The sequence below is a fragment of the Rhinolophus ferrumequinum genome, chromosome X (genome assembly GCF_004115265.2).
Source record: "Rhinolophus ferrumequinum isolate MPI-CBG mRhiFer1 chromosome X, mRhiFer1_v1.p, whole genome shotgun sequence".
Lineage (NCBI taxonomy): Eukaryota > Metazoa > Chordata > Mammalia > Chiroptera > Rhinolophidae > Rhinolophus > Rhinolophus ferrumequinum.
The window spans coordinates 98,287,241-98,312,370 of record NC_046284.1 but is presented as its reverse complement, the minus strand read 5'-3'; the positions used below and the strand labels follow the sequence as shown (position 1 = coordinate 98,312,370).

The 25,130-nt window shown below is 40.8% G+C and overlaps 1 protein-coding gene across 1 annotated transcript in view; it reads right to left on the bottom strand.

The window, feature by feature from the left end:
* Window positions 1-24,291, bottom strand: part of TMEM47 (transmembrane protein 47) — a 28,798-nt gene extending 4,507 nt beyond the window's left edge. Inside the window, exons 1-2 of the mRNA XM_033114119.1 lie at window positions 23,922-24,291; window positions 8,180-8,320 (exon numbers count right to left, since the gene is read on the bottom strand). Of these exons, the coding sequence (XP_032970010.1) occupies window positions 8,180-8,320; window positions 23,922-24,147 (367 nt within the window). The 5' untranslated portion in view covers window positions 24,148-24,291. The remainder of the gene's footprint in view (window positions 1-8,179; window positions 8,321-23,921) is intronic.
* Between the last annotated feature and the right edge of the window lie 839 nt (window positions 24,292-25,130).

The following is a 25,130-nucleotide window of genomic DNA, read 5'->3' as shown; positions in this document are numbered from 1 at the left end:
GGGGTGCATTTGCCTCATTCTCTACCATATGAAAGAGACAATCTTCTCCCTGAAAGATTTGGGGTACAATACTATGTGACAGGGGTTGGCAAACTACCAAATCTGGTCTGTTTGTCTTTGGGGGAAAAAAAAACGTTTTACTGGAACACAGCTAGGCTCATTAATTTATTTACTGTCCATACTACAATGGCAGTTGAGTACCTCTAACAGAAACCAGGTGGCCCACACAGCCTTAAATATTTATTGTCTGGCCCTTCATAAAACAAGTTTGCCAACGCCTGATATATAAAGTACATTTTTGCTTAAAGTGATTATTTAACTCATCTTACATATACTATAAATTCCAAAAGTACAACAAAAATGTGAACTAAGGAGTAGGAGACAAGAATAAACTTTGATAAAATAAATTTAAAAAGATACAGTTTGTTACATTTTTTAAAAGAACAATAGGATGGATAGTGTGCTTAATTAAACTGGAATTTTGTGCTTTAAAATCTATTCTCATCTACTGTCAGTACCTGTAAAAAGGTCACTATTACCAATATGATGAATATTCCTAGAAAGACTATATAGCAGTCATCTATCTATGGCATAAAACTGACCAATTACAGAAAATCCACGAAGGCGTGATTCCTCAAAATAATTACTTTCTATGAGGCTCTGACTAGGGGTTCGAGTGGCCTTTCTGGAACCTGATACCAGAATTCTAACCTTTTTTGCCATGCAGTTCAACACTCTCTGGGCCAGCACTAGCTCACCATACTTCTACACCAAGAATACAATCCTTTTTACAGTTTTAAAATCTCAGAAAAAGTTTTAAGTCGTCGTTAGGACAACTGACAGCATATTATATAACCCGCACTTCAGCTATTCCGAGCCAGCAAGTGCTAAATGTGTATTAATTTAAAAAAATTTCAGCTGGCTCTGTGCCTTTGTGAAAGGGTTCTTTCATGTTTTAAATTTTAAATGTCTTAAAACTAATAAAAAGTCAATTACTATCAACCATGAGCTACAAAAGGAAAAAAAAAATCCAAAGCTACTAAGTGAAAAGAAAAAAAAAAGCCATTTCTCTTTAAGGTTTCACTAGTCAAATCATGACTGATCCTGCCAGGATAGGACTGAAATATGAATGTGAATTAGGAATACTAATCCATGCACTCACTCATTCAACAAATTCATTCAATAAATATCTAAAGGTTTCTAAAGTGATATAGTTTAAGGCACTGGTAGCAAAAGTGCTACCCTCATGGGTAGGCAGCCCATTGTAAATAAATACAGAATGTGGTAGGTATTGCTAAGAGACATGAAAATATAAGAAAGTAAGAGACACGGCGGCCCCATGGCTCAGTTGGTTGGAATGCGAGCTCTTAACAACAGGGTTGCCGGTTCGATATGGGCCAGTGAGCTGTTCCCTCCACAACTAGACTGAAGACAACCAGCTGCCGCTGAGCTGCCAGAGCGGTAGCCGGATGGCTCAGCTGGTTAGAGCACCAGCTCTTAACAAAGTTGCCGGACCAATTCCCGCATAGGATGGTGGGCTGCACCCCCCCCGCAACTGAAGATTGAAAACGGCAACTGTACTTGGAGCTGAGCTGCGCCCTCCACAACTAGATTGAAGGACAACGACTTGGAGCTGATGGGCCCTGGAGAAACATACTGTTCCCCAATATTCCCTGATTTTAAAATAAAAAAGTATAAGAAAAATGAGAGACAGAGCCACATAGGGTGCTCTTTCAGATAGAGCTGGTGGACGACTCTCTGGGAGGAGTCATGAGAGCACAGACCTGAATGAAGTGAGGGGTGCAGGTCAATATAGTGGGGAATGAACAATCTGGGTGGGAGGCACACTGGGTGCTGTGGGGCATCAGAAAGGACTCTGTTGCCAGACAGAGAGCAAGGAAGGGAGGGGCATGAGATGGGAAAGACAGCGGGGGGCCATTCAGGGCACCATGGCCAAGGGTCTGGATTTTATTCTAAGTGTGATGGGCAGCTGCTAGCGGAGTTAGAGCAGGGAAGTAATAACTGATCTGAATTATATTCTAGAAGGATTATACTGCTCTTTCATGACTCAGCCAGTCCCCAGAGTGAGGTGTTTAGCTAGACGGCTTTTAATATTCATTTCAATGTGTTTTATTTAGCAACTATTTGGCCTCCATGGTCTAATATAATGACTTAATTTCCCTGTAGTGGAAATACAACTCTGTTAGGCTCCACTGGCATACTCTCCTGAGCAGCCTTCTTAGAGATAAAAGTTTACTGTGCTTGTAGGCAGATGAAAATTACTCTAAAATGCTTTATGCCTCGGAATTATTTCACTCTCTTTGAAACCACTGAGAAAAACGCATGTAATAGCAAAATTGAGAAAAAAAAATATAATCCTACATTTGCAAATAATTTTCTCCATTCAATAAAATCCATAGATGCAAGTAAAAATGCTGCCTTGCCTTTCGCAGATGCTACAAAGGTAACAAAAACCAACCAACCAAACAAACCTAAAGGGTTCAGAACTCAAGAAAACGCCGGATACTTTACCACCAATCAATGAAACGTAACAGGCACCGACTGTGCCTACGCTCTACCTCAGGGACAACAAATGTGAAGTTGGGTAGCATTTGAGAATTTGAAGGGTATCTGAGGTTCATTTTAATCTCCCCCCCCCACTAAAAAACAAAAAAAAAAAAAAAAAAAAAAAAAACCAAAAAAAAAAAAAACGCAACAAAACTATCAACCATGAAATTGTGTGGATAGAAGCATGAGAAGAACTTAGAGGTATGAATTCCTGTGTTATTGCTAGTTTTCTCTAAGGGCATATTTTTCAATGTTTTCAATACTGAAATATTCATAGTATTCAATATTGAAATATTCAGTATGTTCTCCTAAGGGGATTATTTCAATATTTCAACAAACATTTATTGGATGCCCACTGTGTTTTGGGGGAAGTGGATAAGACAGATAGGGTATGGCTCTTGCCCTTTGATATTTCATACACTGTGGAGACAGACACACAGATAATGGCAAATGAATAGGTTCAACAGTCGCAGTAGAGGTATGTTCACTTAGAATCCATTCATCACACGTTTACTGAGCTCTAAAGTATTCCAAGCACCACATCTGCCTGGAGAAAGGAGGGAGGGCTTCAGAGAGGAAGCAACATTTGAACTGGTTCTTGTAGACAGACAGGACTTGGTCAGAAGTCAGGGATGAAAAGACCTCTAGGAAGAAGCCGTTTCTATGCAGCTGAGAGGTAGAAGAGGGTGTGGCTATAGAAAATAAAATTCACATGGGTGGAACGAAGGGTACATTCACCTGGAGATGATTGGTTCAGACTGTAAAAGGCTTAGTGTATCAGAAAAATAATAGACTGCGTTCTACAGGAAGACATCTCGGAGGTTATTTTAATTGTAGATGCGGCTGGTGCTCTGTCCCTATCCGCTCAGCCGCACCGCTCCCGTATACGTCAGCCTGATTGCTCCTCTGGCTACTTAAGCTACCTTGCCCGACTGCAGGGCAGGCCCGCCTGGTGTTCTGGGAAATTAACACTGCTATCTCCCCATCGTCACCAGCAGCCCTTACCCATGATCCTCCGAATTTGGTTTATAAATACCCTGTTCCCCAGTCCTTCCAGTGAGATGCCTCTGAGGTGTGTGTTCTACACTGGTTTCTAGATTTTCTTCTCAGTAAGATTAAGCTCCAGCTCCTTACGGCAACAACCGGTCTGAGAATGTACTCCCTACTGGTTCCCTTCCCTTCCCTGTCCCACTTTCCATATCCCTTCTTTTACTTCCCAGATGAAGTACTTGCACTTGATTCTTTGTCTTAGATTCTGCCTCTGGGGAAACCAAAGGGACAAGAGACAAGAACAGATCTGTATTTCAGAACTACACTTCATGTGTTTGTGTGCAAGACAGACTAACCGGGGATGAGACTGGAGAGAGGCCCCTCGGAGGTTAGTCCGAGCACGGGTACCTGTCTGCACGGTTGATTAAAGTGATATGGGCGGGAAAGAAAGATCGGGGAATGTAAAAAAGACTACAAAAGAAAAACTGAATAACTGCAGTCGAGAAAAGGGAAAGGAAGGAGTCACATGCTATCACAGGAAAATAAAACAAAGTAGGGGAGGCTCAAAATTGGAGGCTGAGATGATCCAGTTGATGAGTGTTGTGTCCTCAGCTAAGGCAATAATGATGGAGGATGCAAAGAAGCTACAGACTCAAGACAATTTAAAGAGAAAACTGACAGGACTTAGCATGTACATACGGGAAATGATAATTTGGAGAATAAAAACATCTGCCCATGAAGGGTTAATAGGAAGTTATCAATTTCTTTCCTTTTTAAAATTTAATCTATAACTACTAAATGTAGTAGTGCATAGGAAATTAATTACTGGCAGTGACACTATAAATTGTTCTTAAATTGTTCTAGCCAAAGGATAGTGCGATATGACAAAGCTCTGTGACTAGAACTCTTTGAGTTTGAAATTTAAGCTGGACTCTGATTTTTCTGTCAAAATCTAGACTCACAATAAACCTCCAGCCATGTCACTGTGTTACAGGATGGTGAGGAAGACTTTGAAAACGCAAGCCTCTAAGCAGAGATAGCTCAGAGATGGAAAGCAGTTGCAGGAACCTGAAAAAACCATCATGCCACATAAACATGCATTTACAGGAGACTTTCTGCAGATATAACAGAAAGGAAACATCATGAATCATAAAGTTAGTGGGCATTCTGTTATTTAACATATAAATTACAAAAGACTGGGAATTTTCTGCAATTTGTATTAAAGGCCTTGGGGAAAAAAGAAAGCAATCCTCCGAAGTCCCAGTGGGGCATACAAAGATCTGCAAAGCCAGACAATAAAACAAGAGGGCCCAGAAAGAGTCAACCCCTCTGACTTCACCAAGTCTTAAGTAAGAACTAGATGCCACTTATCAGAAATCTCATCATGTATTATCTACTGCTGTCAGTCACACAGTTAGAAATATGCTGTGCTCAACTCTAATGGAAACGTGCACAGCTTTTGTGATGTGCTACGGTTCACTGATGCGCCACTCATCAGCCTGTGGTCTTTATGACATCTCAAGTTGCAGACTTCTTTCTGGTGTTGTTCCCAAGAGATGGAGTAACTGGAGTTACAGGACGGACTTCAACTGCGGCACACAGCTGGCAGCTGAATTGAAAAGTCAATGCTGATTCTGCATTTGTTTTTCTACATGCTACACGTACCCAAGTAAAGATGACTCGTGAATCCTCACTTGGATTTTCAAGTCAGATAGACGCCCTGAATTGAAACCCTGGCTCTGCATCTTACTAATTAGATAATTCTAGGGAATTACTCCATCTTTCAGAACCTATTTCTTCACTGACAATATGGGAAAGAGAAACACCTAATCTGAAGATTGTTATATCAGAGATAGAGTAATGCTAAGTGCCTAGCAGTGTGCCACATGGTAGGAGCTCAGTTAATTATTATTATCAACATTATTATTATAGATAACATCTTATTCTGAAGTCTAGACTTCTAGGATCAGTGAGTAATAAGAGTTCTGCAACATGGAACAATGTTTCAGAAGGGCTGTAGAGATGGCTAGTGCTTAGCTCTTCTAGCAACTATTCGAGCAAGAAACAAGCCCACCCTAAATTAAGGATCTCAGCAAAATAAAGAAAAGATAAAAAACCTTTAAAATCTGTTTGGCTGTCTTTCTGAGACTTAATCATCAGCTTTTAGTATAAACCCTTAGAGTATATTATCGAACCAAGTATGGTTACATACTATAGGTGCCCAACATGTATTTGTGAAATGAATGAAAACATGAATAAATGAAAAAATCACTTTTATACGTAATTATTACTTTTTTTGAGCTGTTTTGGTCTTAGCTTTGTCGTCACATGAAACTTGCTGCTTCATAACTTGCAAAGAGAGAAATGGTTTAAGAAAAACTGAATTACAGCTTGCTAGTTCTTTACATGCCTCTTTTTCCCTATCAAATCATAAGCCACATTAGTCATCTTTCCATCATTCATTCAGCTGTTTCTTGAGTGCGTCAGAGAACCAGGCACAGCACATGGTACTGAATATGGAGTCCTGTGCAGAGATGTTTCCAAGCGGCAGCGCTCTGTTTGTTTTTCTTTTATGTGCTCCATGTTTCAGAAGAAAGAGTATTTCTTTGTTGAGATAGCTATCATTCTCTATGTGTGTGAACACCAAGGTGAGGCTGATATTATTTGGAGAAGAAAATATTTTGAGAAAAGGAGAGAAATGCAGACCATTTTCAAGCAGACCACAATGAATAAAAAGGGGAAACAGCCCTAAATATACATTTACAAAGAATCACTAAACTGAATTACAAGTGAGACAAGCCAACCTTTAGAATGTTTGCTTACTAAGAAGCAACCAAAATAAACAACCATGATTTTAGCTAGGATTGTTTCAAGTAGGCAGGTTTTCCAACTTTGTTAATCTTAGGCCCAAATCAATAATGCATTATTGTGTGTAATGAATATCTTCTCCAGAAACCAGCTACAGGCAACTCATTAATGGCTTTTGCAGATGGGAGAAACCTTCTCGTAACATGTTTCAAATAACCAGAAAGTTTTACCTTGCTTCTAGGCACAGTGAACACTAAACTAATGGTTATTTCAAAAAAGCTTCCACGTGCACAGTGTTAAAAGAGAATGAGTCAAATTAAATCTCAGCACATGTACATTTTTAAAATGTAGCAGAAATAATGCTCATTTTAGGTCTCAGGGAGTAGATTAACACGTATGAATATTGCTGTAGGGATTCCTTTCATTATTTGTTAATTGACTGATATTTGTGGTAGCTAGAACTCAATCAAAATCTTCATTTTGACCAAATGTATTACCTTTAACTTATGTTCATTTACAGTTATGTTTTCTGTTACAACCAATACTTATTTTCACAAACTTTGCTACACTTGGAAAAATGTACAGAACTTTTTAAGAAAAAAAAAAACTGGGAACTTCCACAGTTATTACTCATGAGGAGAACAAAATATTGATATTATGGCCACTGCCTAAGACGTTGAAATATTTTCTGTAATGGTGTTTTCTACTCTATTAGAAGTCGGTAATAAGCACCCAATAGACCGCTGAATGAATGAGTGAGGGAGTCAGTAGTGAATGCACCACTATGTGATTTTGAGTAAGTCACCTAAGAGATCTCAATTAGATGTACTTCCAGATTCCTTCAGCCCTTGGACCTTCATTTTGATGAGACCTACATTCTGACCAGTCTTCATCGGGAGAAGATGAACATAAACAGCAGGGGGCAGTAGAACACTTTCTGATACATTTTTAGCTCAAATTACCCCTCAAATCCTGAGAAATTTCACGGAGGCCCATCTCTAAACAGCTTAAAAAAAAAATCCATCTAACAGCCTAGATGGTTCTGTCAGTGTCTTCATTATTGACAGTCACAGGGGCTTATTTTGCAGTCTTGAAATCAGAAATGACTGACAGGGTAAATTGAAGGCACCACAAGAATATTTCAGTTGGAGTCAAAAGGAACAATACATTCAAGGCTATTCTTATAAACGAAAATTAAAACACGCAAAAAAATAATGTGCTGGGCTTTTAGTCTTATAAGCCCCTTTTCTAAATAGCTCCCTTTTAGTAAAACCTCCATTTTACCTTGGTTGCTATTTTAATCCAAGCTGTGCTTCACAAAATGGTTGTTAAATTAATTAGTATGCCATTGACTTCAAACCATTCAACTGTCTGATCGTTGAAGTTATATATTAAGATTTTTCAGTATAACCATATTTATGTCCAAAACAGATTCATACCTTTAAGGGTACATATATTGGAATATTTTTGTTCCACGTAAGAAAAAATGTTGCCTTCAGATCACCAAGTGGGCAGTAAGAGAAGGCGGGGTGGGAATAAACTGCTGTTATTCCTAAGTCAACCACTCTGTCAAGAACTATTATTTATTCATGTTTTGGAAGTCTAGAAATGGCCACTGTGCTCTGTGAAATGCTTAACACACTAAAAACTGATCATATGATAACCGTTAGCCAATTTACCTTAAAATACAACAAATGTCTCTCAATTGGTATGTAATGCAGCAACCACATACTGCCTCGCGTGAGAAGGGAGGATGGTAGAAAGGTTCATGCAACTTTAATACCGATGTGAAAGTAATGAATATATTATTCACCTGCTGCAAAAAGCATGACAGCAACAGGTCTGTAGAAGCGCCTTCGAGATCCCACGCAGATAGAAATCAAACCCACCAGGAATGCAATGAGAATGATGGCTGCGCCGCCCAAGAGTAAAGACAGAGTAGCAATCTGCCAATCTGGAAAGAAAAAAGAAAGACATTGCTTTTAAGCAGTTAAGTCCTCAAGGAATCAACAGAACTCTGCTCAGCAGCCTTCATCTTGCTGCAGCTAAGTAGATGTGAACTTACTGCATGCTAAGCATCCTTTGGGATTTGAAATGTTTTGCAACAAAAATTACTATAAATGTCCTTATTTAGAAAAGTTTCCTAAGTTAAGCTCAGCAGCTTTTAGACCATGGGTTTTCCATGCTTTTCTTTCAAGGACTCTATTATAAACATTCATGCTAAATTTTGTGCCCCCTCCGTGACTTATTTTATCATTATTTTTCTCATGAGCCACAGCCACAAGGTTCACAAATCTTAACTACACAAAGTCGAGAACTTGATGGATTTTAATATATAGGTATACACTCATGTAATTACAATCCAGATGAAGATCTAGAACATTTCCATCACACAGGTGGCTCCCTCGTGTCCCTCCCCAGTCAATAATTACCCTCCCACCGAGGGTACTGATGGACACCTATCACCATGGATTCACTTTCCCGTTCTTAAACTGCGTGTCAATGGTATGAACTCTTTTGTGTCTGGTTATTTTTAAGTCTGTGATATTTATTTTGTGCCTGGCTTTTATGTCTCCGATCTTCATCCATGCTGTTCCGCGTCAGTAGTACATTCTTTTAGTGTTTTAAATCGATGCCCTTTCTTGGAAAGCCTTCCTTCTCTGCACAAAAACCACCACAAAACGTTTTTATTTGCCTTTCTTCCCTCCTCCCCCTCACTAAAACAACTCCCCCAGCAAATTACTATCAGAAGGATTTGTTGTTTTTTCCTCCTCTTTCATTTCATTCTAATCTTACTACTGTTGTATTTAGAACCACAGGGATGGTTTCTGAAATTAAGTATTCCCAGGGAGCCAGAACAGACTCTAAATGGCTGCTCGACCCCTTTCTTCATTTATACACGGAACCAGTAAGCATATGTTGACTACTTACTATGTGCAGGCCTCTGTACCTGCCCTGAGTGAAACATAAACCTCATTGAAATGGGTTTGTCATTTCGCATAAAGATGTAGAAATAGTATGACAGAAAACGGGCCCATTTTCCATTCCGTAAGAAGAGTAGAATGTTCTCTCAGAAGCAGCAAAGTGAATATATGAAAGCACTATCCTGCTTAGGAAGCATCACGGAAAATGATACTGGTGAAAACATTCTTAAATCCCAGGCTGCCTCTTCTGGCCCTCCCTTTAATGTATGTGCAGGAAATGAAAATAAGACTTTAATCCATGGTTCAATTGCAATGCAGTCTATCCACAGTCAAGAACTCATGATATTTTGATGCTGCGTGCTGAATTCTCTCTCCAGAAACCTTCTAAAGTGTTCTCTTTGCCACTGTAGGATAAGGGATGAGTGGAGGAACCTACCAGTACAACACCTTCTATTTTCTTCTTTTATTTATATTTGTATAACCCTGCCTCAAAGGTCCTCTTCCATAGTCTCTCCTCCTAATAAATTCTGTATAGAACTGGTGCTGAACTAGAACTCACACTGCATTCAGGAAACAAACAAACAAAGGGGAAAACAGACCAAATCCACATTTCTTAAAACATAAAGATGGATCACAAGAAAGTCGAGAGTATTTTTATGCTATCTATTTGTAACAGCTATATAACTTCAAACAAAAGTACATCTGGCTTTCAACTAGAGTTTAAAAGGATGGCCATACTATGTCTTTTTATTCGATAACTGCATGTAGCTTTGAATACAAAAAAACCCAAAAGAATAATCCTTACACTTGGAAGTCTCTAAGTTTCTTTGAAAACAGTTTACGTATAGCACAATTATACTGTACTTTAACAGAACAGAAACACTTCTGGTAAGTTGTAAGTTGAAATTTCTGAATAATAAATCGAATTTTCACTATATCAGTGTTTGGGGTACAAAGAAAAATAAAATCCATCTATCCATCCACCCATCCTTCCTTCCATCCAGTTCCTGGAGACTTTAAGAGGGCCTATGCTGAATACTTTCTAGTTGTACTATTAGTTTTATAAAATGATTAGTACTTTTAGCATCTTCCTATAAATTATTTTAAATAAGATTTTTTAAAGTATCTATTTTGTCTAAAGATACAACTGAATATTTACTCATTTAAAAACATACCTTAAAAGTACAGCAGATGGCTTTTTTCTGGTAAGCTCTTTCATATAGCACAGTATGCATAAAATGCCACAAGTGATTATTTCCACTTTCAACCCCAAATAAACCAGGAATTAATTTTGATCACTTTCTCTACTTTAAATATCCTTGAAGAATAGCTAAACTACATACATTTATTCGCATTGTATAAAGATAAACTAAGATAGAAAAAAAACACACAAAAAACAACTGGCAAAATATCTATAAAGGGCCAGATAGGAAATATTTTCGGCGTTGTGGGTCATGGTCTCTGTTACAACTACTCAGCTCCGCCATGTAGTGTGAAAATAGCCATAGACAATATGTAAATGAATGAGCAGGGCTATGTCCCAATAAAACTTTATCTACAAAAACAGGTGGTGGGCCGGTTTTGACCCTCTGGGTATAGTATGCTGACCCCTGGTCTAGACTTTACGAACCACTTTAAAAATTCAACTTTTTTTCTAGGTAAAAGCCTCTCAGACAATGATAAATTCATAATGAATTCAGTCCATTTGATAAGCGAGTAATAAAGGAGTACAAAAGTGATGCTTATGCAATTTAGCAAGAGAAAAATGCAACAACAAAAAATCCTAATCTCACATAATGTTGAACTTCCTTACAATAATAATACTTTATTTCATATGGAAAACCAGTAAAATGCACTAGAAACCACCAGGAGAATGACAGTTATTAAAAGGAACCAGAACCTAATTAGGAAGGGAACCTCTTACAGCACAGGAAATAGTTCTAAAATGTAAATGAATACAATCAGTTCTGATTCTCTTCTAAATGTCCTGTATTTATTTTCAGTGCTGAGAGTGTGGCTAAGAAAGAGTCGCTCTAGACAGAAAGTCAAAAAGGCATGTTGCCAGCATCACCACTGTTGTGATATTGCTACCTTTCCCTTCCCTTTGGTCCACAACCATAGATATGCCTGCTCAAATAGAAAAGCCATTTTATTTTCCAAGAGAGACTAGAACTGGGCTATGTCTGCCACTGTCCTGGCCAGAGGCAAGGGCTCATACTGAAGTCCTGAGGCTTTATCTCTGGTAGAGGGTGCCAAGTTTGGGGACTGTTGTCATTATATCCATTTGGAATGGTTCACTCAGGCAGGCTGCCCAGGACCAAAGCTTTAACTCGCCGACCCGTTGAACATCAATCAGGAAGCTGAAAAAGTGGTTCGCTATGATGGCTACCATAGTAAAGGAAGCCCTGGGCACTTTTCAGGGTTCAGCACTAAGCGTTTTGGAGCTGAGAACATGCTTGTGGTATCATGTCTCTTTCAGTAGACAGCTCAAATCCATCAGACAGCTCAAATCCGTCATCCAAATATTAGGCTCGGGCTTGCCTTATGGTGGGCTAGAGTCAGGGACTAGTAAATCAGCCTGATACCCTCTTACCGAACAAGACTAGAATATGGAGAATTTTTTAAAAAATGAAAAATACTTTTATAATGTACCAAATGTAGACTTGGGAAGAATATATAATATATATATAATATTTTGTTATATACTATTGAACTTGAGCAATTTTACAGTAATAATAAATGACCAGAAAACTTGTCTCTACACCAAGTTTGTCTATTAGAAGGTTTGCATGCCACACATACTTGCAAAACAAATTAAAATATCCTAAAATTCTCAATTTTCAGTCCCATTTCTTAAAAAAAAAAAAATCATCAAAGTTCTCATCAGTGGCCAATTTCTGTATCAATCTTAGTTCTCTAATTTTATAGCCCTCACAGTATTTAGTCAGATGAAGTGTTAAAAATCCTCAGAGATTTATTACCCTGCGTTAGTTTTACACATTTCTATAAATGATAGACTGATACTGTAGTGGAGCAATGAGCAGGAACCAGCTCTGCAGAACACCAACGGCCATGGTGCTGCTTTCCAAATTGCATTGCTCTGCACAATTAAAGCTGGTCATTGTTCAATGTCAGGCCAGCTGAGATGCAATCTGAGTTTGGTTTCCAAACCTGAGAACAAGGGGATAATCAGTTTTGAGGAAGCAATGTACATTTCATTGGTCCATAAACCACTGAGGGCTCAAACCGGCGGAGAGGAATGTTTGAGATCTGGAAATCAAACAGGAAATGAGGCTGTCACAGTATATGTCAGGTTACCCTTACGAGTATTTTGGCAAAATTGACACCGTGACACACTGGAGGCATTGCAACTGCACCTAATGGAAACCAAGGTTCGAGATAAGTGTCTATTTCTCCACTATTTCTCTGTGCTTTCTCTCACAGAAAAAATAAAAGAGAGAGAGAGCGATAATGGGGGGGGGAGGAGCAGAGCTTGCTACCCCAAAATATTCCTTTTCGGTGAAAGAAAAGACTCAGGAAACTTTGACCTGCTCCCTAACTGCCTAAAAGAATCTAGTTAGAAGACCTGCTCTAGAGAGAGAGCTGTCATCATAGATAATGGCAGTTTAATATGAACTAAGTGTGGTAGACAGGGAAGAACCTAGCAAGGCCCCTTTGATCAAAGTCCACTCATTGTTAGAGATGGCCCAGCGAACACCTATTTACCAAACATTTGCTTTTCCATCTCCATGTGAATTGCCTTCTCCCTTTTGAAGTCCAACCACTAGTCCCCTTTCTCCTTGTTCACGATGGCATCTAAGCCTCAATTGCCCTATTTGTCCTCCAGCCCCATATTCTTATGGAACTCCCGTAGGTACATATGTAATAAATTTGGTTATTTTTCTACGGTTAATCTGTCTCATGTCAATTTAATTCCTAGGCCAGCCAGAAGAACTGAAAGGGGAAAAGGAAGAAATTTAGATTAGCACACACTCCCACCCCATAATAACACCAAGTCCAACATTATTAATATGCAACTCAGGAACTAAATTGAAATCCTCTTTCAAGGTATTTTTATTAGCTGGAGCCAGTTTCCAATGTCTATAAATGCTTCAGTATTCTGCAGAATTGTGCTGACTTACCTTACTGTCTAACTCGAGACTGTTTCGAAATTGCCACTGCATTATGAAAATCCTATGGGCTACATTATAACTGCTAAATTGGAGAATTCACATTCCCTTAGGGAATTCATGGTCAAAACTGACTTCCGATTTTCATGAAAGGCAAAATCTTAATGATGGTACATTTTCCACTTTTGAGCCACACTCAATGTTCTATACCAGTACCTAAAGTTTTCCTCTATCCACCTCATTTCAAAACCTTTAACTTGTCAAACACTGATTTATTTCTATAGGTATTGTTTATACACTGAGATTAGTTCTACTGTATGCAAATCCCTAAGCACACAAACTGCCACTTCTTCTAGGAAATTTGATATAATTAGAAAGCAATGAAGAAACAGATTTTTCACCTTACAAATTCAACTCCCACAGTTTGGGTGGGGTAGTTATTTCCCTAAATGTATTCTGTTTTAATGCATGATTCTCACTTTTCTGTAATTCTCATCACAGATTAAAATATTGATTTTTAGTAACTTTTATAATCACATTCAAATTTGCCAGACAGGCACTACTTATACTTTCACCTATGAATTCTCCAAAAGAAAATTATATGAGCCAAAATGATACCCATGACTGCAATCAAAATCATTCACTATTTAACCTATCGTCTTGACACCACCTCACAAGTCATCCACAAGTTCTCCCTAATTCACCCACATGAACTTGATCATTTCACTCACCCCCAGCAAACATTCAGTTCTTCTAAATACCTTTATTCACTTACAGGACATATTTTTAGCAAAACATTTAAATGTATTTTAGTTATACTGATGAGAACTCAAAGTGCACTCAGTACTGCTAATTCCATTTTATCATCAGGAATTGGAAATACTGGGATGGTTTATATTTGTTTAAGGGAAAAAAAGGCTCAGTTACAGAATAACATTTCAAACCCGCACTCCCCAAGATATCCATCTCTTCACTGAAGACCATGTCTTTTTCCCCTACCAGCTGTCAGAAATTACGGCATTTAATTACATCCATCAAATATAATTTAAAATTTTACTTGGAGATTAATGGTATACTTCTGAGTTTGAGAAGTAAGGCTACATCCGCATATATGAAGAATGAACCAAAATGGTGGTTATTTTGTGTAAAAGGAAGGTAACTATAGACCTAACAGCCGAAATATTTCCAGAGGTATCAAATGATACACTTAACTTTTTAAAGTTAGTCTACGTGTGGCAAAAGAAGTGGGAAACCGAGACCATGACTGATGGAGGTTAAACTTTGTTTTCTTGGCTAAGTTGCATTCTGACCTAAATCCCTCAGTGTTGCGTTAATTTTCCACTATTCCATGAGATGTAGACATAAACAAAGGCAGTGAAAAAATTTCAGATTCTAATTTCAGTAATTAAAATGACCACCTTTTTTCAAATTCATATCAAAATTCACAAATATTTACGGCAAACTACATTCTTTATACAATGACCAATGCCAGAGACACAGTGTGAGCTGTGCTGCACAAAATAAGTGGAACATCAGAGAAGCACCAATACAGCAACTTTAATGACCACAATGCAGATGAACTTTGAAAAAATTTTTGAAAAATTCCAGTCGTCCAAAAGTGCCAGACAGGTTACTAATTTTCAATCCATGACAATTTCATTCAAGCCTTTGAGTTATTCTGTGTTGATGTTCAAAGAACATGCATCCTTTTTTCTTTAATAGATAAAGGGGCATTTTAGCTGCTTCACAGATTTCTTAGAAAATCTGGAGGAAATGCAATTTATCATCTAAACACCATAACATATGGTGTTTTTTTTCTCCCAAATAAAACTAGTGTATACAGTGCTTAGCAAAGAGCTTTGCTATTAAAGCATGTTTCAGTATTTAGACAAAAAGAAAGACACTGTACATGGTAAGACACTGCTGGTTCTTACTGTGGACTAGACAAGAAAGCTTTCATTAGCATTTGGTGGTACCTAGTATTATCTAATGGGTACTGGTATTTACCAATAGTAATTTTTAAATTGTGATGAGTTTGTTACATGGAACAGTATTCCTTCTCCACTCTTTGGAAAAAAACCTAAGGTCACAATTTGGAAAACATGGCTACTTGGAAAAGCAGGAAGAAAATACACGCCAGGACTGAATGGAAGACCTTCCTCTAAGCGACTAAAAACTTTTGTGATGGGTTTATGGTAGCTAATAATCAAAGAGAAGACAGAAGACAGCCACTCACCCACAGTCAGTATTAAGACAATCCCTTAGTAAACATGGAGGGATAAAACTGGCAAGCTCGTGCCCCCACCAGTTCCGTTAGCAAGGTTCTTTAGATGAGATCACTTCTTCTATTCCCCTGCAGAAGTCAAAGTTGTATTTCTTCCTTTACAGCACTCTGTACATTTACATTATTTCATTAATTTGTTTAAAAGAACCTGTTTCATTCATCACCTTGCTCTCACCACCTGGCAGCACAGTGCCTGGCACACTGAGTGACTGGCTGACTTTGTACCAGGAAAATGCCTACTCCCTACGAGGAAATCAATGAATATGTTTCAGTGAAGTTAATTACCTCCTTGGGTACATGTCGGAAGATAGGAAAGAGGGGAAGGGTCATTTCTCTCCTAGTGGTGGTAGGAATAGACTGCCGTTTGCACTCACAAAGCACCATGGCAGCATTTTGATAAACATTTGGTTTAGGAAACTTAAAGCATGACAGCAATAAAACCCCCTCTGGTGGAAATTTGAGTTCTTTTGTGTGTGTGCCTTTTTATGCATAGAGAATATGTGACTCGGGGGTCCCAACTTCTATTTTTTAACATTTCTTTTGCCTAATAAACATGTATTTTGAAAAGACAGAATGAATGTTTGTGATGTATCTTGAACTGTGGCTCACTAAACTATCATTTGAAACCTCACAAGTTAATAAGCTGGTAGAGGCAGAGACACGGGGTGTCTCTGCAGCAAGTAAGAGGAAAAATGATCTCCTAGATACATCTTCCTGGTTCTTTGCCTCATTTCTGTAGGATGTTTAATTGTTTTAATGGGCATCATTGGTGCCAAAGGCAAGACTACAAAAAAATAGAAAATTGATGGTCTACTAGTGTGTCAAAATCCCACACAAATACAGGAGCAAAAAACGGGTAAGGAAAGGTGTCCTTGTCTAATTTTCAAGGGAAATGATCCAATTAGAAAGGTGTCCTTGTCTAACTTTCAAGAGAGATGATCCAATACTTTGAAAAAAACTGGTACGATTTAAATATCAGTGTCTTTGACATGTGAGGAAGAAATTCTGCTCAAGAAAAAAATCAGTCTCTTTTGATAAACAAATATAGCTTTAAAAAAAAATAAAGCCAGAGTGCAGTAATTAAGTTGATCTAGTGAAATTTATATTCACTGAATCCATTTAAGAAACTAACATGGCTGACTTCCACATACTTTTGGAATTATTTTTCAACTTAGGATTAAGCAGTTGTTTCCAAGTACCTTATTACGGAGAAACTTAAAGAAAAAAGTCTTTTTGATTAAGGACTAGCGACAGTAACAATGTAAATTTGACAATAAACATCTAAAACTGAATTAACTTATTAACATATATGCGTCTATTTGAAGACTTTAAATTCTATGTGAAATCAAATTTTGGGTGATAATCTTATAAAAAGTGGATATCTATTTCATCACGTACAGTCCTTAACCATAGTCCAAAATTCCATACATGACAATATTCAACAATCCTTCAAACACCAACAGATACTTATCTGCAGTATTATAGGAAATTTTGAAAACCCACCCGGCAAACTCACTCTTAGCCAAATACTATAGCTAAGTACAGTCATCTCTCTATTGAGTAACATTGTGCCATTCCTCATTTTTCTTAATCAATGCAATCAATCTGATTAGGCAGGATTATTTTAAAAACCGTTTCTACTCCAAATGTGCCAGAATTCTGCGATTCCATATATGGGTAATTATCAATAGAATTATGTTATTTTTTAAAAAGCAAACAAAAAACCAACTCTGCAGCTCCAATCCCTTTCTAGCGCTATAAACTTGGCTCCTGTCTGGAATTTTAATGTTTAGTATTCATGCACAAAGCATCTCATCAGACTCGTAACAAAACTTAAAAAAAAAAAAAAAAACTACAATTTTATCATGCAATGTGAAGTAGCAGATTACAGTCCAGATTCTTAATCAGTTTGATCCTTGGTCATTTGAGAATTACTCTAAAAGATGACCTAAGGTTATATACAGAGAAGAAAAAGTTCTCCATTTATGGACAGGTTAGGTTCTTGAGTTCATTTGATTCCAAATCCAAAGTAACCCATTACAAGTGACCAATCACTGAATCCATGTGTTGGCTGAGGGCAGTTTTTGCCCTTGCCAGACATTATTTATATAATCAAATCAAAATCAAAGTTCTTAAGGAAAGAAGCTATTTAGTTGTTTGTTCTCCCGAAACAATAAAGAATGCAGATTTGTGGCTAGACTCCTGGGTCAAATTATATGCTGTAAATGTGACCCGACAGCATCTCCTATCCTCCATGTTCTTCCACAATGTGACCTTGCCGCTGATCCATCAAGAGTCTCCTCCCGTGGAATCTGCGCTGGCTATAGGGCTCCTCTGTGAGTTCCCAGGCTGGTTCACACAGAGCCTGGTTCTCTTAGGATCCTCGCTCTGGAGAAAACTACTTTTCCTGTAAGAAGTTTGTGGGGACAGAGCCAGGAGTGCAGTTTCCAGGCTCTCGGCCTCACATGGAAAGGTGCTGGCTCAGGTAGTAAATGGCCATCAGCTGTGAGTGGATGGCCAGCAGCTGTGGCTAGCTGGCCGTCAGCTATAACCAGTGAGCCATTGGCCACTAATATAACTGCTGTGGCTATGCTAGCAGCAAATGGGGGGCTAGGAAGAAGATGGTGGCTGAGTTAGCAAGCGCGGATGGCAGTTAGGATGGCAGGTTGCGGACAGTGTGGCTCCTGCTTCCTGTGTCTCCAACCCAGCTGCCAGCAAGACTATAGTGGTATGACTCCCCTACCTATGGCTCCGTGGGTGTTCCTTGTTGGCCTCACCCTATCCTGCGTTCTTAAGTAGGGAGCAGGAGCTGAGATGCTGCATGACAAAGTCCAAATATCCTGAAACCACCATGCTAGAAAGACTGCCAGTCCCAGCCGAGTCCGGCCTCTCAGCCATTCCCATCAAGGTGGCAAACCCAGTGAAACCATTTGGAAGAGGATCCTGTAGTTCCTTAGGGTCCAGTCCCCAGCCATTCAAGTAACCCTCGCTATAGCCCCAGACATCCTGGAGCAAAGACAAGCCATTCTCATTACGCCCTATTTGAATTTCTGACCCACAGAAGTCATAAGCACAATAAAATGATTGTTATTTTACACCACTAACTTTTGGGGTGGTTTGTTGCCCAGCATTAGTAACTGGAACACTCTTGGATAACACCTGTCCCTACCATTGACTGAGAACTTGGTATATTTACAAAAATCCCTGGTCTCTTCAAAAATACATAAGGATAATATTAGCTATCTTGCAAATTTATTGTGACATTGGGAGTAACTGAGATGTCTGTCCTATAATAGTACTGAATAAAAGATAGCTATTAGATAATAGTTTTGTGATCATGACCTACCAAGAGCATTGTTAAACACTAGGTAGTGCATATCCAAATTTAAATTTAAAACTAACAATGTACTTTATTGTTCAAGGCAAATAAAGTTCACCCCATAAGGGAGAAACAACCCTCAATTATTGGGAAAAAAATCACTTTGGGTTTTTCTGAATATACAATAAGGAAGAAAAACAACCCAAATGAGCACATACTTTTATATATTTAATCTTCATAGCAAACCATCTGAAGATGTTAAGTAAGTGGTCCGAGGTCACATGATTGATAGGTGGCCAAGTTCAGGGCAGTTTGAATCCAAAGCCTCCTGTATTCTCCAAACTACTCTGCCCTGCTACAGGATTACATTATAATTTAATTCATATAGAAGTTTAATGTGGTATTTAGGTCAAGTATTCCAGGGACTTTTGAGGCATCTATAATCCCTTTCACTAATATATCTAGTAGCACTGGATGCATATATGGTCTCACAGAGTGATCTTGCAATTAAACAGAAACTTGAAAGAAATTCCTAAAATGTACTCCTGACAGCAGGCAAAATCTGTTGCTTAAGTTATGTTTTTGTTTGTTGTGAAATGTTTTATGAAAGGCCAGGCTTCTCACATACCTCTCAAATCCCTTAGCTGGCAAAGATTGATCTAAATGGCTCCCTGGAGATTACAATCATTCTATAAATGTGAGCAAAAGAGGAATTATATCTGCCCACAAATTAAAATGTCCTTTGTAAAAGTCAATCTGGGGAACTTGAAAATCTTAGATGTTAAAGAAAATCATCATGAAGATCTTTAAATAAGTTATATTTGGTTTTCTCTGGTTTATTACTTGAGAAAGTTTTGGTGCTAAGCGCCACTCTCTCTATAATTTTCCACCTGTCTAAGCTGTGTAGGTTAAATGAAACAGCGTTTGTTCTACTTCTGTTATTTTTCAAGAAGCCAGAAGAGGGTGTAACTGTTGTGACCTCCAGGCTTGCAGAGCTATTTGTAAACATGCATCAATAGTAACTCATTTCAAGCAACAAGCTGAACCTTCCCTGAGGGGTAAACCACATTGTTAGGTTTCCCTAGGAAATTCTGTCGCCCATTTATAAGATATGGATTTAAAATATGCACAGATGATACAGGTCTGAATTCAGACTTTCTATGATTTGCAGGTGTTTAGGCACTTTGGTTTATCTTAAACTACCACTTAAGACGTGTTTTCTTATAATGCCCTTTAAAATGGATTTTTACACTACCATTTTTAAAAATGAGCTACATATAAAGCGCTCTTGAAAGAACCTCTTCTCAACTGAAAATAATAATACTCACCTGTTATTAGCATACGGTGCACTGCCATTTCAAAACTGCCAGTGACTCATGTTACAAATGCAGCTATTTTTAGGATGGTGCATGAATGATGTTACCAATATTCCTTGAAAAAGGCACTATTTGATCAAGTATCTTGTGGATAGAAAGATGGATAAATGCACTTGTTATAGTCCCAAATTACTCTCAGTAAAATGTCTTCATTTGGCCATCTGCGTGTCCTTGCTTTTTGTTTAGTCAATAAAACACACGGACATCAAAAAAAAAAAATCAATCTGCTTTATATGAAATAGCTACATATTTATAAACCTTAAAGAAGAAAGGTACAATCACCCTAGAGGTTATACAGCACGTCTGATGTCAAGTTCAGGGTGGTAGCACTCTGAACACACTTGAGTAATACTGTTTGCACTAAAGATTCTCTTGTAATTGCTAAGGCTGTGAAATCCTAACAAATGTATTCTAAAAAAAGTTATCACAACTAAATGTGACTAAGCAAGTCTAAAACATTACTATCACTTTTTAAAAATAAGATTAAACATGTATTGAAAAGGATTTATTAAAAGCCAAAATCAGTAGTGGGGAAAACTATCCTGAAGAAGAAATTCCATGGCCAGCAGCCATGTGAGTACTACGGGTGGATTATAAACTCCCTAACAAGCATACCCTATTATTTTTGTTTGTTTGTTTCCACCGCAAATGACAATTAGCCGTTTTCTCATTTGTCTTTTTGGAAAACTTAAAGCTTATGATAAGTGCCTGGACTGTTCCCCCAAACACTGAATTGGGCCATTGAAGAAAAGCATGTCGGCTGACTGACACCCAGATTACTGGTTGGTACAAGAAGTGCTGACGCAACCTTCAACACACCAGGACACAAAAGACACGGTTCTGCTCTCGCTTAAAACCATAAAGCAGGTTATAAGCAGCAAACAACACATATCAGGTACCCAAATTAAAATGCAGCTTTAAAATAATGGCCGTGGGGAAAGTTTCTGTAGGAACTGGGCCTAAGTAGGGCATATTGTCATCCGTAGAAACATTCCTGTAATTTCCCTTCAGTAAATACAAGCTGGCCTCTTCCCAGCAGTTTTAATTCTAATTAAGACAAACATTTTAAATCAAGCCCTGAAGATCCTGGTGAAGGGCCTTCTGTAAAAATCTCCTTGCTGGTTCCTCCAAAGGTAATTCATTTCTAGAGACAATGAAGTGGATCTCTTAACATCTTCAGAGAAGACATTTCCCTCCCTGCTTTCTGCTACTCCACACAGCAAACAGACTGAGAAAAGCTGCCCGCCCTTTGGAACAGGCAAGGAAAGCACTGCTCCTTTCAATTCAAGCTTTCCCCTTCGTTTTACAACACTGGTGGACAGAAGCTTCGAGTCTACAGGCCACTGGAAGAAAACTGATTTTGTAAAGTGGGGAGCTGAAGCAACTTCCCATATTGCTTCCCTCCCACCACCACTTTGGGGAGGAAAAAATGAACTGCTACGACCTAAGGAAAGCCAAGAACTTGTTCCCGATAGCCTCAAACTAACCATCTCTACTCCCCACCCCACCCCCTTTTGCTTAGGAAGTATACTTTTTCTAGGATGAAAACTATTTTGGAAGCAAAATAAAACTAAAGCTTAGTTCCCGGAACCCAAATAGAAGTAAATGCTGGGGTATGAGTTTCAGCAAGAGGGCAGAATAACGGGTTTAGGGAAAAACATCTGAAACTGTACCTGCCTGATTTTTACTTTGCCCACTCCTATTACCACTATATTTGCAGTAAGCTCCTGGCTCCCTATTTTCTTGCCTACAGAGAAAAGAAAAAAGAAAAAAAAAAAGCCGATAGATGGGTATGGAGGCAATTAAGGAAAGATTAGTAGGCACTGCATATGGCTCAACAAATTCGAGCTGGCTTCTCCCCATACCCTACATTCCTGGCCAAGAGAAAAGGATCCCGACCTGAAAAGAAAATGGGAGTTGAAGCTGGTTGCTCTAACCTAGCTGAAAAGTCTTTATGCAATCAGGGGGCTATTATTTCAGGAGACAGAAAGGGGCAAAGGATTCACGTTGCTAAGGAGACACTCTGAAGCTGGCATTCCTACATAAATTTCCATTTCTATTGGAGAGGGGAAAGAAAAGATATTTTCTCCAAAGTTTATTTGGATCCCCTGGTTACTGAAGAAAAGCATTTTACCGATTTATTTTATCTTTAGTTGTAAACAACCAACCCTGAAAGAATTAAAAGACCTACACGTTGACCTCCTGCTGCCAACCAGTCCCCTCCACAGTGAATTAAGCAACAAAGCCAAAGCCCTTCAATGGGAATTTTGAGGAAATATCAAAGAAAAAGCCTTTTGTAAACAGAAAATCAAATTTATGAAAGAAACTTAACCAAGTGAACTAATCTCTCTTCTAACAAGAAACCAAAGACAAAAGTCAATCAGATTCTTGTGGATTTTTGTGTTATTTCAACTTTCTTGCAACTTGAAACGTTTCCAGTAAAGCTTTATAAATAGTCCCAAAGACATGAAACTGTCACGAAGGAATTGAATGAGTTTCGCGGGGGTGCGTGTAAGTGTGTAAAATCACGGGCAGGGCCCCTCCCTCTATCCCCCTTCTCCGCACTGACACCAGCAACCGAAGGATCAAAATTATCAAGGAAAAGGGTCTGCAGCAAAAAAAATCGGAACTTGGCAGATTTCTGCTAAGGGAGTAACAGGGGCGCAGGGGAAAGCAACTGGCGGTCAAGGAGAGAGTAAAGCTGTAAAGTCCCCCTGGGGCTGGTAGCCCCAGTAACTACCTTCTTTTCCACCCTCCATCCCATCCATTTGCAGCTTCCAGGGCTGGCTGAACATACTATGAAGTTCCAGGTTCCTGAGAGTAGTTCACGAAGAGAAAGAAAGGTCTGGAAGAGAGAGGAGGTACTCGGAGTGGGAGATTCGGAAGGGCAACTCACAACCAACGACGGTGTCACCAAAAAAGGAAAGGAAATCAAGCCTGTCCCTCTCCCAACTCCCCATATCCCTCAAAAATGTGAGGAAAAGAAGTCCAAACCGAAACTCACTGGGGACAACCCAGCTAAAGGGGAGGAGAAAAGACAGGAACGTGGGCACTAAGGTAAACTACTCAAGCAGATGCCTCCCTGAGAGGAGGGAGGAGAGAGCGCGGAAGCCCGGGAGAGAACCCAGAGCATCCCGGCGAAGTTGAGGCGTTTCTTGCTCCCTTTTTCAGCGGGGGTGAGGAAGGCATTGCATTTTTAACACAGCCACACGGTTCTCGCCGTAAGTGACAACCATCACCCCAAATAGCATACGTGTTACTCCAGAGCCCGAGGAATGGCCACGGGAGGAGGGAGAGGGAGAGGGAGCGGGACGTCGCATTGGGTTTGGCGACTAGGACTGGGGTGAGGGCAGGGGTGGACATCGGGGAGACGGCGGGAGCCCGAGGACCCCCGAAGGGCCAGGACGGCGCGGACAAGGGTAGGGGCCACAGAAGGTGGGGGGAGAGGCGGTGGCGGTGCTGGCAGGGGGCGCGGGGCAGCCCGGGGCGGGAGGCAGGGGTCGCGGCGCGCCGGGCCCTCACCGCTGCTGAGCGTGGACTCGCAGTGCCAGATGTCCAAGCTGGCGGGCTTCCGGCAGGACTCCCACAGGGACAGGTAGTACTGGTGGTCGGCCGTGACCCAGGCCGGGCTCAGCACGGCCCCCAGGTCCAGACACAGCGCCAGGAAGATGCACACCAGCCCGACCAGCTTCAGCGGGGTCAGCACCGACACGCGCACCTCCTCCATGCCGCTGCCCGCCGAAGCCATGTCCCGGGCGCCGCAGCCGGACGGCCAGTCGGAGGCGAGGACGCCAGGCGGGTCCGGAGAGCCGGGAGGCCGACCTCCCTCGGAGGGAAGCAGCCCCGCCGCGCGCGTGGACTGACTCCCTCGGGGCCCCGCGCCTCCCGCCGCGGCGAAGGAGGATTTGCAGGGGCGGCCGGCCGGGGCGGAGTGGGGGGGGAGCGGTCGTCGGCAGCCGCAGCGACGCCGATCCCGCCACGGACCTTCGCCTCCGTCCCTCGCCGCGCTCTGCCCGAGCCCGCGCCCGCTCCGCCCCGGCGCAGTCCAGCTCGCTCCGCCCCGGCCCCTCCCCGGGCTACGGGAGGCGGTGCCGAGCGGGGCGGGGCGGCGGTCCGCACCCGGGCGGGGTCAGGCTCCGACTCCGGGCTCCCGGCCGGAGAGGCTCGCGCCCGCCCCGCCCCGCCCCTGCCCGCTGCGCGCCGAGCGGGTCCCCCACTCTCTGCCTCTTGTGCGCGGCGCGCGCGGAGCGAATCCACTCTCGCCGTACCCGGGGCGCGCGGAGCCCAGTGCGTGCCCTCCGTCCCCGACCGTCTGCGCGGGGCAATTCCTCGAAACTGCCCAGCCTCGGGCCCCGCCCCTGACCGCGCTGGCTCCCGGGTCGCCACGCTTCCCGCTCCCACCCCCCTCGCCATCACGTGGGTTTCCTTTTCTTAGCACGGTGGGGTGGGTCCTTTTCTAGAAGGCGTCGGCTGTGGAGTCCTAGGTTTCCTGGGCTGTGGCCGTTGGCGCAAGGAGATGTTCTCTCTCTTTCTGTGATGTAACACCACCACCACCGCCCCGTCCATTTCCTATCCTGAGGGATTTGGAGGAAGGAGAAAAGTGACAAAAGGTATCTCGTCCTCTTTTCAAACCCTGGACGGACCTAGGAATCCCCCAGTTTTCCTTGTTTCCTAACTTTCCCTCCAAGCCCGCTGCCGCCTCTATTCTCTAGACTCGCCTCCTTTTGCGCC